Raw genomic sequence first — 15,003 nt, forward strand, 5'->3', positions numbered from 1 at the left:
AGGTGTATATCAGTTTGGATTGTTGAGAGATACGTTATTTAAGAGATTCAAGTACTGTATAACATGAGTAGCTCTCAGCCATTTTCAGTTTTGAAATGTAGCTCTCAAATGAAATAAGGTTAGAAGCCCCTGCTCTAATATACAGTGCCCTCCAAACGTGTTGGAACAGTGAGGCCAATTCCTTTATTTTTGCTGTAGACTGAAAACATTTGGGTTTGACATAAAAAGATGAATATGAGATGAGAGAGTAACATTTCAGCTTTTATTTACAGGTATTTTCATCTGGATCTGATACACAACTTCGAAGATAGTACCTTTTGTTTGAACCCACCCATTTTTCATGTGAGCAAAAGTATTGGAACAGATAGAATTAACATAGATTAAAGTGAAAAAGACCTAATATTTAGTTGCAAATCCTTTGCTTTCAATAACTGCATCAAGCCTGTGACCCATTGACATCACCAAACTTTTGCATTCTTCTTTTGTGATGCTTCTCCAGGCTTTCACCGGGGGGTTACTAACTTCAGTCGCTTCTTTAGCAGGTAAAATGCATACTCTACAGGATTTAAGTGTGGAGATTGACTTGGCCAGTCTAAAACCTTCCACTTCTTGCTCCGTTGTTGTTTTGGCACTATGTTTTTGGTCATTATCTTGCTGCATGATGAAGGATCTCCCAATGAGTTTAGTTGCATCTTTCTGTAAATTGTCAGACAAAATAAAATCAGTCCATAAAACCTTGTCCCAGAATTTGAGGCTCGTCTCCTATTCTTCTTGCTAATGAGTGGTTTGCATCTTCTGGTGTAGCCTCTGTACTTTTGTTCATGAAGTCTTCTGCAAACAGTAGATTATGATACCTTAACTTCTGCCCTCTGGAGGTTGTTGCTGATGTCACTAACAGTTGTTTTAGGGTCTTTCTTTACAGCTGTCACAATGTTTCTGTCGTCAACTGCTGATGTTTTCCTTGATCTACCCTTTCGAGGTGTATTACTTAGTACACCAGTGGTTTCTTTATTCCTCAGGAGATTCCAAATGGTTGTACTTGCTCTTGCCAGTGTTTGTGCAATGGTTTGATTGATTTTTCATCTTCTCTCAGCTTCACAATTGCTTGTTTTTCACCCATAGACATCTCTCTGGTTTTCATGTTGGTTACACGTCTAACTATAAATGCAGTCTGCACGGATCTGAAACTGAGCACAGACATTCAGTGCTATTTATTGTTAGAATAATCAATTAATAGGACACACCAGGGCAACAAAACACACCTGTCAGTCACATGTTCCCATACTTTTGGTAACATGAAAAATGGGTGGGTTCAAACAAAAGGTGATATCTTCCAAGATGTGCATCAGATCCAGATGAAAATACCTGTAAATAAAAGCTGAAATGTTAATCTCTCATCTCATATTCATCTTTTGATGTCAAACCCAAATGTTTTCAGTCAGCAAAAATAAAGGAATTGGCCTTACTGTTCCAATACTTTTGGAGGGCACTGTGATTGGTTCTTCTTATGTGCAATTCAGCAAACCTCCCCTATTTTACTGGCAAAACAAATTCGTTTTTTGATTACTTCAGCGTTTTACTTAAGTCATGAGTTATGTTATGTTTAAATTCAGACATATGTCAAGCTGACTTGTCCATATGCATCCGTTATTACAACACACCAAATAAAGTGCTGGTACATTTTGTTCTCAAAAGCATACACATTTTAAGCCTGCAAGGAAAAGGAAAGTTAGTTATAATGAATTTAAAATTATTAATTTCCTTCACATTACATAAAAAGAATGCCCTGCTTTGGCAATGAAAAACCCCAAAAGCCACAGGCCAGTGACACCATTTCTGTAGGTAAGATTGACAGTGTTCTTTTAGTGAGACATCTACCAGTCCAAAGATTAAAAACCACACATGTCAGTGTGAAGTGTAAAAACAGAAAGAAAAGCAAATAAAAATCGAGTTTGAATAATTTTATTTATACTGTAGGTTTGGTGAGACAAACTTCTGATAAGTATTTTAGCCTCATCCAGTTGGTACATGGACGTCTGGTTGGTTACTGTGGGTTTAATTCTTCAATGCATGTAAAATACAGATTAATGTAAACACTGAAAGGGAAAGCTGTAGGAACCCAGGTCATATATATTATCTGCAACCATGCAACCATGCAAGAGGCAGGACCACAGATACAGATGCATAGTTCTAGACTGCACAGGATTGCATTGGACCCAAATCTCTGTAAGACTCTGTACTCAAAAGTATCAGGCCACAACTTTCCCCTGACACTAGTTTCAATGATCTGGTCTGGATTGAGTAACTGGTCATGACTGCAAATCTCCTCGCTGCAGTGCAAGTGCTATTTGTTGGGCAACTTTTGCACCAAGGAAACAATCCAAAATATCTGTTGGGTCTAAATGCGACACAAATGCACATTTGAGACAAATTCAAACTAAGACTTAATAAACCACTCCATTTTATAAGGCTTTAAGAAATAAAAGATGAATTCTTGAATACCAGGTTTAGTACAATTATTAATTTGGTGCAAATCAGCTTTACTAATACAGCTGACCTACAAGCTCATTTTACGTTTACTCCCCTGGCCCGGAAGGTAACCTTACCTAACAGCCATAGCATGAAGAGCATTAGGTGTCTAGTGGAAGTGATCCAACCCACAATGTGCTAAAACTACAAATCTGAATTAACATACTTCTGTTAATGAATGATCAATTCACTTTTTTTGGGATGCACTGCTGCCCTATGGTATACTGTTATACAGTATATAAGATTAATTTCCATGAATGGAGGGATTTCACAAAGACATACAGTATACAGGAAAACACGCTTTCTCTCTTTCATTCACACTCCAAACAAGTGCAGAGAAACTTCTGTGTAGTTCATAAAACAGATACCAGTGAGGATCAGGTTAGGGACTCGACAGCCTGTTAGGAGGGAAATTGCCAGATCCAACAGTCTTTAAGTACAAGCTGTAGCTTTAAAACACAACGTGAACTTGTCGTCATGTGAGAGTCCGTCTGCTTTTCACCTGTAACTTTCTCAAGAGCCCCTCTTCCCTCTGCACATCCCACACATCACAGCCACCAGAAGCGTATGTATACGATCAGCATGATGAAGAAGACTCCACCCGCAGCTAGCTTAGCGTATGTGGAGCGAGTGTTCAGGTACTTAGCGTCACTTCTGTATTTCTTGGACAGGCTGGACAAGTTGCTAGCCTTCGAGTCCAATGCTGAGGAAAAAACATGAACAAATGAAGAGAAGAAACCTCAAATATATAGTACAGTACTCTATATTGCAGGGTTTAGCTAAGGGATCTTCATTTTCAGGCAAAGGACTCTTTAGTTTAGTGGATAGAGAGACAGGGACCTTCTGCTATACACAAGTGTTAAAAATATTTAGGTTTGGTATGATTTTTCAATACTTTTGAAAGAAGTCTCTTACACCGGAGGTCCCCAACCAATGTTCTGGAGAAAATGTGTATAGATATGACGCTCTGTTATTTATTGTGCGCAAATGATTGCTCTAATTATTCTGCATTTTCATTGTATGCTATTGATATGTAGTTGCAATTTGACGATTTCATGTTAAATTAGTAAATAAAAGATTGCTTTGATCTGTCATATAGGCCATTAGGGCTTAAACGGATCGCAGTTGATCTGTGATATACGGACTAGCGTTCATAAGAATAGAGACATGTTTCAGACAGCGTGGCATACCAATTTGTTTCCTCTTTCATGTATCCTTGCGTTTAAGATACATATGCATGGTGGTTTGCGGTTACGTCGCAATACTGGAAATATTTCTGTTTTAAACTATGAAGGCGAGCCGATGGATATCACACAAGCAATGTGCAAACTTTGGGCAATAGTTATGCGTCTTAACTTCTGTCATACAGAAAGTGAACGTAAAAAACCCCCACTGCATTAACAGCGCATATTCTCTCAGAGACGACAAGAGACAAATCTACTATCTACAACATATGCTGATAACAGTACATTTACATTTATTAATTTAGCTGACGCTTTTATCCAAAGCGACTTACAATTGCTATATATGTCAGAGGTCGCACGCCTCTGGAGCAACTAGGGGTTAAGTGTCTTGCTCAGGGACACATTGGTGTCTCACAGTGGATTCGAACCCGGGTCTCTCACACCAAAGGCATGTGTCTTATCCACTGCGCCATCACCACCCCTCCGTTTACAGTATAAATGAATAGACCTGTTTTAAAGACCCCATCCACAACACACCCATTCACACCCCCACCCCCCATTCCCCCCGGGTCCGCAAGATTTTTTTTCGAAAACGTAACCGGTCCGTGGTGTAAAAAAGGTTGGAGACCCTTGTCTTACACTCACCAAGGCTGCATTTATTGGATCAGAAATATAGGAAAAATATTAATGTTGTGAAACATTATCACAATTTAAAATAACTTTTCTATTTTTATATATTAGTTTCTATTTTTAAACAGTATTTTTTACTTCCTGTGATGGTAAAGATGAATTTTTAGCAGTGACGACTATAGTCTTTAATGTCTCATGATCCTTCAGAAATCATGCCTTTAGAAATTTAATACGATGATTTGGTGTTCAAGAAACGTTTCTTATAACCAATTTGGAAAACAGTTGTTTTGTTAATTTAATGAGCCCTTGATGAAACAAAAATACATTACATAAAAAAACCCCACAGAACAGTAATGTACAAAAATGTGATTTTTGACTTGAACCTATCCATATGCATACATTTACATTCTGTTAATGTAAAATTCTCTTGATGTTTGTCATTAAAGCCATTAAAAGCATATTATTGTTTTACAGAGTCATATACTTGCATTGTAATTTACACTTTTAAAATAAGGACAGAAAAACATTCAGGTGAACTTTAGCTTCTTAACTTAACATGCAGCTTTGATTAAATGTATTTGTATGTCAAATGCTTCTAAAATAGATGTTACAAGTGAAAGAGAAAAAAAAAAAAAAAAAGTTCACAAGAAGTATTTACCAGATAAGGCTTCCCCTCTTTGCAGAACTTCTTCTATGTTGGCCACCATGATTCTCTGTACATCATGTAGCTCTGTGTTGATATTGCTCAGGTTCCTGCGTGCTCTGCTGTCAATGTATGACTTTTTGGTCTTCTGAATATATGTATCTTTGGACAGGTAAAAAAGAAAATAACTGAATTACAAGCTTGTCTCTTGATGGGAGTAAATTAAACTCTAGTTATTGAGAGAGTGAGGGCTCTTACCAAACTCTATGAAGGAGTAGGGCCTGGAGACCGTGGGCACCTTCTTCCCATGTTGTTCATGAAACTCTGCCTGCAGATCTTCAAGATAAGCGAAGGCTAGCTTTTTAGGAAACCCGGCCTCACAGAGCACCAGATAGCAAACGCCTTTCTCTATGACATAGCTTTGAAAAGAGGTGAGAAGAAATCTTTTATTAGCCATGCGTTTCATCTATCAGATATTTTTGAGAGTAAAACTAGAACTAAAATGTACTGTGATCTTAAAAATCAATAAACTCACCTTCTTATGATCAATTATTTTAACTGTAATGTACTGTAAACTTACTGAAAGGCCATTGATCCAGCCTCTAAGGTGCATCGGTTTGGGCTCTGTTCATTTAATTTGCGGAAGAGCTGTTTGGCTTGGCTCTGATATTGCTGGAGATCTCGACCCATCTGAGAACAAAAGTGCAAATTTATTAGATAAAAACAGTCACTCTTACTCTGATACATTTGACTCAATTCTATTCAGAGGGATTTTACAAAGTTAAAGGTGAACAAACCTTTTCACTTCCCTTCATGGCAGCATGAAAGGAGGAAATGTAGAGATGTTAGACCTAAATCAGGTGACTGTTGTAAAGGTAATAAAACTGCTGGGCACATACATATATATATATATTGATATAATTAATTCAGAATATACGTGAAACTACATAAAGATATTTAAAACAATTCTAATATTTTTTAAATTATGAAACTGATTTGTTTGCATTTTTAATGTTTATTTAAAAAGAAATCGGACTATATTTAGTATGATAGGAAGACAAACGGTGTGAGTTCAAATTATGACTGCTGTAATCAAAATTATGCCAATCCATCTAACGAAGCCTCTCTCTGAATGACCAATTACATCTTCACACCGAGAATAAACACTATGCAAAAAAAATATAATAGCTGAAGATTTACTACGCCGTTAGATTCCAAATAAAGCATTTCAAACTAATGTAAATTATCCAACAGACGTCTATTTACTGCAATTTGAGCTAATAAAGGCCAGATTAAAGCAGTTTTTGCTATTGTGGATTACAAATCCAGATAACTAGACACTTTTAGAAGTAAACGTAACGTTTTCAAAATATATATATTTTTATTTCTTACATTTACAGCACGCATAGGCCTAAAGTAAATGATAAAGCATCCAGATATGACTGAGCTCTACCTGCTCGTCCTCCTGCATTGAAGCCGCCAGCGGCAGTCCGTCCGCCAGCCGCGCGATCATTGTCAGCAGCACCATTTTGCTGTTAATGTAAAATTTACCCACAGCAGGAGTATATGAAGCGGTTAACAGCTGTAAAATATGTGTGTCGGGATTACAAGCTTCACAACACTCCTCCGTACGCTGAGCTGGCCGGAAATACGTCAATATTTGGCGTCGCTGTATTATTGTCCCGCTGGGTTTTACCTTTTAAACCACTATCATTGGTTCCGCATGTGAATGGGGATTAGATATTGTTATATATACTGACTTTGAAGGACAGAAATTAATGTTAATTATTTACAGGTGCATCTCAGAAAATTAGAATATGGTGAAAAGGTAATTTTTTTCTTGTAACTTATTTCAAAAGGTGAAACGTTCATATATATTAGATTCATTACATGTGAAGTAAAACACTTCAAAAGTTTTTTTGTTTTAATTTTGATGATTAGAGCTTACAGCTAGAATATTTACATTTGAGTTTCAATAAATGATTATCCATACAGTATAAATTCCGGGTATATCTTGTTCTTTGAAACCACAATAATGGGGAACACTGCTGACTTGGCAATGGTCCAGAAGACGATCATTGACACCCTCCACAAAGAGGGTAAGTCACAGAGGGTCATTACTGAAAGGGGTGGCTGTTCAAGGGGTGCTGTATCAAAGCATATTAAATGCAAAGTTGACTGGAAGAAAGAAATTGGGTAGGAAAATGAGAGCTTCACAAGGAGTGGACTGAAGCTGGAGTCAGTGCATCAAGAGTCACCACGCTCAGACATCTTCAGGAAAGGGGCTACCAAGCCACTTCTGAACCAGAGACAACGTCAGAGGCGTCTTACCTGGGCTGTGGAGAAAAAGAACTGGACTGTTGCTCAGTGGTCCAAAGTCCTCTTTTCAGATGAAAGTAAATTTTGCATTTCATTTAGAAATCAAGGTCCCAGAGTCTGGAGGAAGAGTGGAGAGGCACAGAGTTCAAACTGCTTGAAGTCCAGTGTGAAGTTTCCGAAGTCAGTGATGATTTGGGGTGCCGTGACGTCTGCTGGTGTTGTCCATTGTGTTTTATCAAGTCCAAAGTCAATGCAGCCATCTACCAGGAGATTTTAGAGCACTTTATGCTTCCATCTGCTGACAAGCTTTATGGAGATGATGATTTCCTTTTCCAGCAGGACTTTAGCATTTTTTCAAGAGAAAGATGAGAAACAGTCGATCCAACAATCCAGACGAGCTGAAGTCTCAGTAGTGCCTCAGCAGAGCCACAGGCTGATCGCTTTAGCCATGCCACACCTCACTGATGCTGGATTTTGTGCTAAAGGAGCCCCGACCAAGTATTGAGTGCAGAAATGAACATACTTTAAAGAACTTGAACTTTCCTGTTTTGCAAATCCTTTTTTTGATTGATCTTAGGAAATATTCTAATATTTTGAGATACTGATTTTTGACTTTCATGAGCTGTAAACTCTAATCATCAAAGTTAAAACAAAAAACTTTTGAAATGTTTTACTTTACATGTAATGAATCTAAAATATATGAAAGTTTCACTTTTTGAAATAAGTTACAAGAAAAAAATTAACTTTTTCATGATATTCTAATATTTTGAGATGCACCTGTAGTTATGAGTCATTTATTTAGACTCCATTAGGAAGTCATGGCCTAATGGTTAGAGAGTCGGACTCGTGATCCAAAGGTTGCGGGTTCGAGTCTCGGGCCGACAGGGATTGTAGGTGGGGGGAGTGAATGTCCAGCGCTCTCTCCACCCTCAATAATACGACTGAGGTGCCCTTGAGCAAGGCACCAAACCCCCAACTGCTCCCCGGGCGCCGCAGCATAAATGGCTACCCACTGCTCCGGGTGTGTGTTCACGGTGTGTGTGTGTTCACTGCTGTGTATGTGCACGTTGGATGGGTTAAATGCAGAGCACAAATTCCGAGTATGGGTCACCATACTTGGCTGTATGTCACTTCACTTTATTCAATATTTTACCAGGGACAGTTGTTTTTACAAGTCTTCCGGGTTTAGCGTCTTGTCTAACAAGACACATATCTTGTTGTCTGCTAACACATTATCTGTCCACAATGGAATATTTATTCATATAAGTTACATAAATGTTTATGGACATAAAATAGCTCAAATAAAAATAATGAAAAGTGATATCTGTGTGCCTATTTTGTGTCAGCCTCACAAAATCACAGAGAGCCTAAGGTTAAATTTTCATTAAAGCTTCAACACTTTTTAAAAACTGTGGTCCTTATGATTTCTGACCTCCCTCGAAGATCAAATCAGTTGCCCTTTAATGTTTGGTCAGGACAGTTACTGGAGAGAGATACAGCCGGTGCACTCAGCAGACACTAGATAGCAGCATTTCTCATATGACATGACAAGTCTTTTGGACAAAGACCAGGGAATAAAGAACTAATGACATTTCTGTACCAGACACTCTCCAAGGATCAAAAACACTTTATTGATAACATGAGATGTTACAAAAGTAATTTAAAGGATATCTCCACTATGTGTCCAGTTAAAGAAAAACAGTCTCTAATTTGTAGTCAGGCAGCTTTTTCTACAGGAAACGTGGTCATCATGACCTGAATTTTAAAGAGCTGAGGTGTCTGTTTCAGACACAGTTTAGTTCTCTTTACTTGTATTCTCACTGGAAGGAAATTACTAATGTTGTTCCTGCTGCTGGCGCTGATAAATGGTCATGTACTTTGAAATACTGCGCTTGTTTCAGTCAGACTGTGGAGTCAGCAGTAAAACTGATTAGGTGATGATAGTGCAGTCTCGGATGTGTCCTGCTGAGATAGTTGTGAAACATGAACCATACCCCTCTGACACGGTTTTTCACACAAACAGATATTTAAGACAAAAATAAAAAATAAATACATAAAAAGAAATCAGACTTAATTTCTTTCAGTTTTTGGAATGATCTAAAAAAAACTGGAATGCTATTTATGAGATGCTGTTTATGAGAGATTATGAAATTAAACTAAAAGACAATGGAGGCAGGAACATTTAATTTACTTAAAAGATTTGATTTGTTTTACGTCATTCTGCCAGATTCCCACCACAGGCTTGAACAGGGAGGAAGTCATAATAGTGAGCATTATGACAGCTGGATTAATCGGACCAAAAGAGAGATACATTCTATGCCTTCTCAATTTCACAGTTTCTAGGCTGGTGGTGTCCAAACTTGGTCCTCCGTCCTGCAGAGTTTAGCTCCAACTCCCACAAGACAGTGGCCCTCCAGGAGCAGGACTGGACACCCCTGTTGAAGGGCTCTCTAACAACCCAAATAAAAATAGGAGGCCAAAGAAAATAAGGTAATGCCAAACAATCTGAAAAAACTAAAACAATAAATAAATCAGTCATCACTGACTAAACAGAAATTAAATGAGAAATTTTAAATGAAAGTGGTTAAGATTCCAGGCTATTATGAGGCTGAAAAAGAACTCCAACGCAGTATCTTGCATTCACTAATGAATAATAATTTTTATTAATTTCATTACAACATACAAAAATGTCCCTTTTTGAGCAGTTTTCTGCAAACATGAGGAACTCATTAAAACAGTGTGGTGCATGTGATTTTCCACAAAAAATTTAGTGTCGATGGACAACAGCACTCACATCTGAATAGAATCTGAAAAGAAATGATTCTGTTTGAGAGTATATCTAAAATATCACTTCCAGTGAAATTGATTTTGTGATACATGTCATAAAATGATGATTTTCATACAAAATTACTTACAGATGCACTTAATGTGAGTAACACCATTTGTCGCATAGAGGCAACCACTGCCTCAGCAGCCTGGGTAGTTAACAATTACATAAACATGCATTACAGTACAGTACTAAAGAATAAAAACTACTTTATGTGTGTATGCTTTTAAACACATAAGACAAGAACAAACAAAACGTGCAAAACTCAAAGTATTTAGGTATACAAGATCCAGTATATGAGAGGATTATTTGTAACTCTGTTGGGTAATTCAAGTAGGTTCACCAAAATTTCTAGTTTCATTTTAATGTTATTAATTAGAGAAAACAAAATGCTAAATGACTTTAAACGTGTTGACAATATAAAACTAAACATTTATAAGGCAAATCAAGTATAAAGTATTAAAAAAGGTACAGTACATCAAGATACTGTAGTGTAAAAAATGTGGTACAGTTTACAGCTCGCTAACAACACAAATTAATTGTTTGGAGTTTCAGGCAGGTTCAATGAAATGTTTTTCATTTTAATGTTCCTGAGAGATGTCCTTGATTTTCTGTGCTATAGCCTGGGCCTTTGAGACAGGACATGGCAACAGCGGGAGTCGAGGGGGACCCATTGCTAACCCTGACACTTTACTCATCACCTGCTTATTCACAGACACATCAAAACCTGCAGAGCGTAAATAATAATAATAATAATACAAATAAAACTTCCTTGCAATAATATGCACAACAAAATAAAGTCTTACTAACATTTTTCAAGTGTTTGAGATCAGTAAGTTATTTTAAGAAAAATTATATTTAGCAAGGATGCATTGAATAGGTCACAACTTACAGTAAAGACATTTATTATCTTACAAAATATTCCCATTTTGAACTTTCTATTCATCAAAATGTCCTAAAAAATTACCACTGTTTCCAAATAAATATTAAGTGGCAACATTTCAACATTTTCGACACTGATAATAAAAACAAATTTTTCAGCAATTCAGCCTATTACAATGATTTCTGAAGGATCATGTGACATGGAAGACTGGCGTAATTGCTGCTGAAATTTCAGTTTTACCATCACAGGAATTAAATACATTTAAAAATATATTAAAATAGAAAACGGTTATTTTAAATTGTTATAATATTTCACAGTATTACTGTTTTTATTTTATTTTAATCAAATAAATGAATAAAAAAAACATTCAAGAAATCCAAACATTTGAAAGGTAATGCATGTGGACAACAAAGAACTCACCAAGGTTCTTAGCAAATGTGATAACCTCCATAATTTCAAACTGTAAATAGAAAAGCCAATCATTAACTTAAAATAATAGTTAAAATAATATAAATTAATCCTAAAAACACGCTGTTAAAATAAAGTCCAAAAGCATCACTAAATGAGAATTACACATGCAAAATGGGATGAAGGATATACCTGCAGCGCTCTGGTCTGCGTGTGGTTGCCATTATCAAAAGCAGCAAGCATCTGGTTCACTATGCGTCCGAGGTAGTTATATGTGCTGCATAGGACAGAGAGTGTTGCATGGTCTTCAGCAAAGCATTAAGGAAAGGAAAGCACGTGACATGTGGCCAAGTATTGTGTCCCTTACTTGGAATTTGTGCTCTGCATTTCACCCATCCAAGTGAACACACACAGCAGTGAGTAGCGAACACACACAGACACACACACACACCCGGAGCAGTGGGCAGCCATTTTTGCATCGGCACTCAGGGAGCAGTTGGGGGTTTGATGCCTTGCTCAAGGGTCTCACCTCGGTTGTGGTATTGAGGGTGGAAGAAAGCGCTGGTCATTCACTCCCCCCACCCACAATTCTGAGACTCGAGCCAGAAGCTTCAAATGTGTCTAGAAGTTACTGGTTTTGCTGTAATCTATTGTCAAGCCATAACCTTTAGGTGTATAAGTTGTTTTTGAACTGACAGATATCCACACAGTTGTTTTGAAATGTTAAAGTTCACCCAAAAATGAAAATTTGCAGAAATCCTTTTTGCATGAACTATTCCTTTAAAATAATAATGTAATACAAAACCGAGGTTACACTACTCCCAACAAGCAAATCAGCCACTAAATAGCAGAATGCAAGAACCAAATCGACACCACAGCAGGAAAAACAGTGAAAGGTTATGAATTCATAACAACTGAGGGCAGATAAAGGATGGCATGATGTTGGCACTCACCTTCCTACTGCTCCATCAACACCTAGTACCAAAGCTCCCAAGAGTTGCTGCGAAACAAAGTGTCAAGCAAAATACATACAATTAAAACCACATTATTTAAATGCTAGACTTGCAGGAAAAATGCTGGTAGATGAACGAGTGAGGGGATTTCATACCTCATCTATTCCGAACATGACAGACCAGTTATGGGACTGACTGTAACAGACACACTGTCCGAGATCCCTTAGGTCAGTCCCAGTGTATTTCACTCCCTGAAATGAGGGGATCATCTGCTCTATCCCATTTAGCACATCAGCTGCATCCACTGAAAAACAATAAAGGAAAAACAGATACTGGACCACAGGAGTCAGTCTCTCACATGTGAATCTGACTCAGTCTGTATGATGCAATTCTAAAGAATTTACAAAGTAATCAGTGTTTTGACTGCCAGTAATGATGATGTGTGGGAGCTGCACTTACATGCAACACCAGTCATGCTTGGAATATGATAATAATACATCGGAAGAGCTGGAGCAGCAGCGCTCACTTCTTTTATAAACAACCTCAATGCATCTGTGAAAAGAGGAAAAGCAATTTAAAGCATGGTTGAAAACATAAAAAAAAAATGCAGTGTTTAGAAAAATGGGGTTAAAACCTGCATTAATGGGTTTGAAATAGGAAGGAGAGATTACTGCTATGCCATCAGCCCCTACACTGGCGGCATGCCGAGCCTGAGGAAAAGTAAATAACATCCACTCAGCATTTTCAAACAGTCACGAGGAGGGAACTAGCTGTTTATCTGCACATGCTGAAACACGAATGGATAAGCAATAAATGAGACAAAAGGAGTTTGTGGGTCTTCTGTTATGAAAACGGAGATGTGCATATGAAAAGTGGTATATGCATGAAAAATGCAGTTAATGCGTGGGAATAAAAGGGGATGTGAAGAAGTGTGCTTGCTTACCAGTTCTTGAGAGTCTTTTATACTCATGCAGCCAACATGAACAATCACTTGCTCAAGCCTTAACACACACATAAAAGAAATTAACACTCTGGAAATGAGGAAAAAAGTAATAAAGATATGAATTAGGGTGTTTCTTCAAATTTGGAAACTTTGGGCCTTGTGGACTTTTAGAAAATGAATGCCTTGTCATTTTTCCTGAAACATCATTAACATTTTCACTCCATATGTTGCTCAACTGCTAGCAACACCACAGTCATGAAACTAATTCACAGGAAATACATGGATAAACAACATTCTGTGTTGGAAATGTTATTTTAATCATTTTTAGACAATGAATGGCTGACTCTTTTGTCAATTAAAGTTGAGCTAGATTTGTATCTAACCCCTGTCCCCTTAGACATAATCATTGTCCATAGCTTAATAAACACTAGAAACATGCAATAACTCACTTGCTCTTTCCATGTTGGCACCAAGCTGCAGCAAGCTGCTTCCTTTCATCCACAGTTAGAGAACAGCCCTCACCTGTTGTGCCGTTAACTAAAAAAACAAGATGGTTTAGTTAAATAATATAAATGAGAAAAACAGTCTGCCTTATTCCCCAAAACATTTGATTAAATGAATAGGTTTGACTTACTAAACACACTCTTGACATTCTGCTTCTCTATTAAGTAATCAATATATGGTCCAATGACAGAGAGATTGATCTCTCTGGAAAACAGCAAAGGAGAAGCACAGATCAATGACCAGACCTCAGGCAAATGATTCTGTAATACTTTAATTGAGAAATTAAATATTTCACCCTTCTGCAGTGAGTGGAGTGAATGTAGCTGCCACGAGCCCAGTGAGCTTTTTTATGCTTTTAGACATCTCTGCATACACAACAACATTGAGAAACTTCATTATGTAAGCCTGCTAAGCAATTCCTACCAACTACATTTGAATTAATTCCAGATATAAAAGACAGTCGCTTACCTTCTCTCTTGCTCGCTTTAAGCGTTTGATGAGCTCGGGCAGTTTTTACTTGACAGTACCGTGCGTGTTTGTAAGTGTAGTCTGCACGAGCCAATCATGTGACGCTTGCCTCACAGGAAGCAGATACAGACTTGTTGCTACATCTTGAAAAGTAAAATATGTGATACATCAGGTAGTTACTTTATTTAGAGGACCCTATAGCATTACATTTAAGAAATATGTTGTAATGAATACATACAATGTGGTGGGATTTCATTTTTTATATTTTTAATAGTAATAAAAAAACTTTCGCCTATAGGTGACTTAACTGTAGTTATAAAACAAATCTAAATCTAGTTATAAAATCATTCGTGTCATGTGAGAGAGACATTGTGGCTGGAGAATATTGCTTACTGGAGTAATAAATGGTGTAAACTGAAAAAAAAAAATCAGTTTATAACCACATACTTATCTAGTAAATAAAATTAATTCACAATTGTTTTACATAGTAATTACAGAATGAAATTAAAAGCAAACATATATACAAAGTGTGATCTTTGTAAGGTGCATAACAAAGAATAGTAGTATCTTATTCATATTTTAATTCCCAGATTCTTTTAAGATTTTTTTATTCATGTTTTTAATTATATTATATTTATATGTTTATTTTATATTTTATGTTTTTTATATAGTATTTTTTCTTTTCTTTTCTTTAATTTTTTCATTTGTTTTG

The 15,003-nt window shown here is 36.9% G+C and overlaps 2 protein-coding genes across 7 annotated transcripts; both read right to left on the bottom strand.

The window, feature by feature from the left end:
* Positions 1-241: 241 nt before the first annotated feature.
* On the bottom strand, positions 242-6,645 carry LOC306849723 (vesicle-trafficking protein SEC22b-B). Of its 3 annotated transcripts, XR_013782364.1 has the most exons (8): positions 6,440-6,645; positions 5,567-5,676; positions 5,245-5,405; positions 5,002-5,148; positions 3,032-3,232; positions 1,467-1,538; positions 1,263-1,365; positions 242-1,187 (listed from the first exon to the last, which is right to left on the bottom strand). XR_013782364.1 is itself a non-coding variant. In XM_079384983.1 (5 exons), exons 2-5 carry the CDS (start codon positions 5,674-5,676, stop codon positions 3,078-3,080), a joined length of 573 nt encoding a protein of 190 aa, XP_079241109.1. In that variant the 5' UTR covers positions 6,430-6,641; the 3' UTR covers positions 1,948-3,077. The 3 variants fall into 3 exon arrangements, 2 of the variants coding, with proteins under 2 accessions (XP_079241109.1, XP_079241108.1); XM_079384983.1 differs by lacking the exons at positions 242-1,187; positions 1,263-1,365; positions 1,467-1,538 and having other exon boundaries at positions 1,948-3,232; positions 6,430-6,641; XM_079384982.1 differs by lacking the exons at positions 242-1,187; positions 1,263-1,365; positions 1,467-1,538 and having other exon boundaries at positions 1,948-3,232; positions 6,440-6,635.
* A 3,296-nt stretch (positions 6,646-9,941) lies between these two features.
* Positions 9,942-14,410, bottom strand: LOC306848882 (N-acetylneuraminate lyase-like). Of its 4 annotated transcripts, none has more exons than XM_079383663.1 (13): positions 14,292-14,410; positions 14,119-14,188; positions 13,954-14,027; positions 13,769-13,856; positions 13,320-13,377; positions 13,011-13,086; positions 12,836-12,928; positions 12,532-12,680; positions 12,377-12,423; positions 11,616-11,700; positions 11,436-11,475; positions 10,221-10,280; positions 9,942-10,112 (listed from the first exon to the last, which is right to left on the bottom strand). In XM_079383663.1, exons 2-12 carry the CDS (start codon positions 14,184-14,186, stop codon positions 10,273-10,275), a joined length of 786 nt encoding a protein of 261 aa, XP_079239789.1. In that variant the 5' UTR covers positions 14,187-14,188; positions 14,292-14,410; the 3' UTR covers positions 9,942-10,112; positions 10,221-10,272. The 4 variants fall into 4 exon arrangements, with proteins under 4 accessions (XP_079239789.1, XP_079239787.1, XP_079239788.1 ...); XM_079383661.1 differs by having other exon boundaries at positions 9,943-10,112; positions 10,221-10,859; XM_079383662.1 differs by lacking the exon at positions 11,616-11,700 and having other exon boundaries at positions 9,947-10,112; positions 14,292-14,377.
* Positions 14,411-15,003: the final 593 nt, after the last annotated feature.

The sequence above is a fragment of the Barbus barbus genome (assembly GCF_936440315.1).
Source record: "Barbus barbus genome assembly, chromosome: 29".
Taxonomy (NCBI): Eukaryota; Metazoa; Chordata; class Actinopteri; order Cypriniformes; family Cyprinidae; genus Barbus; species Barbus barbus.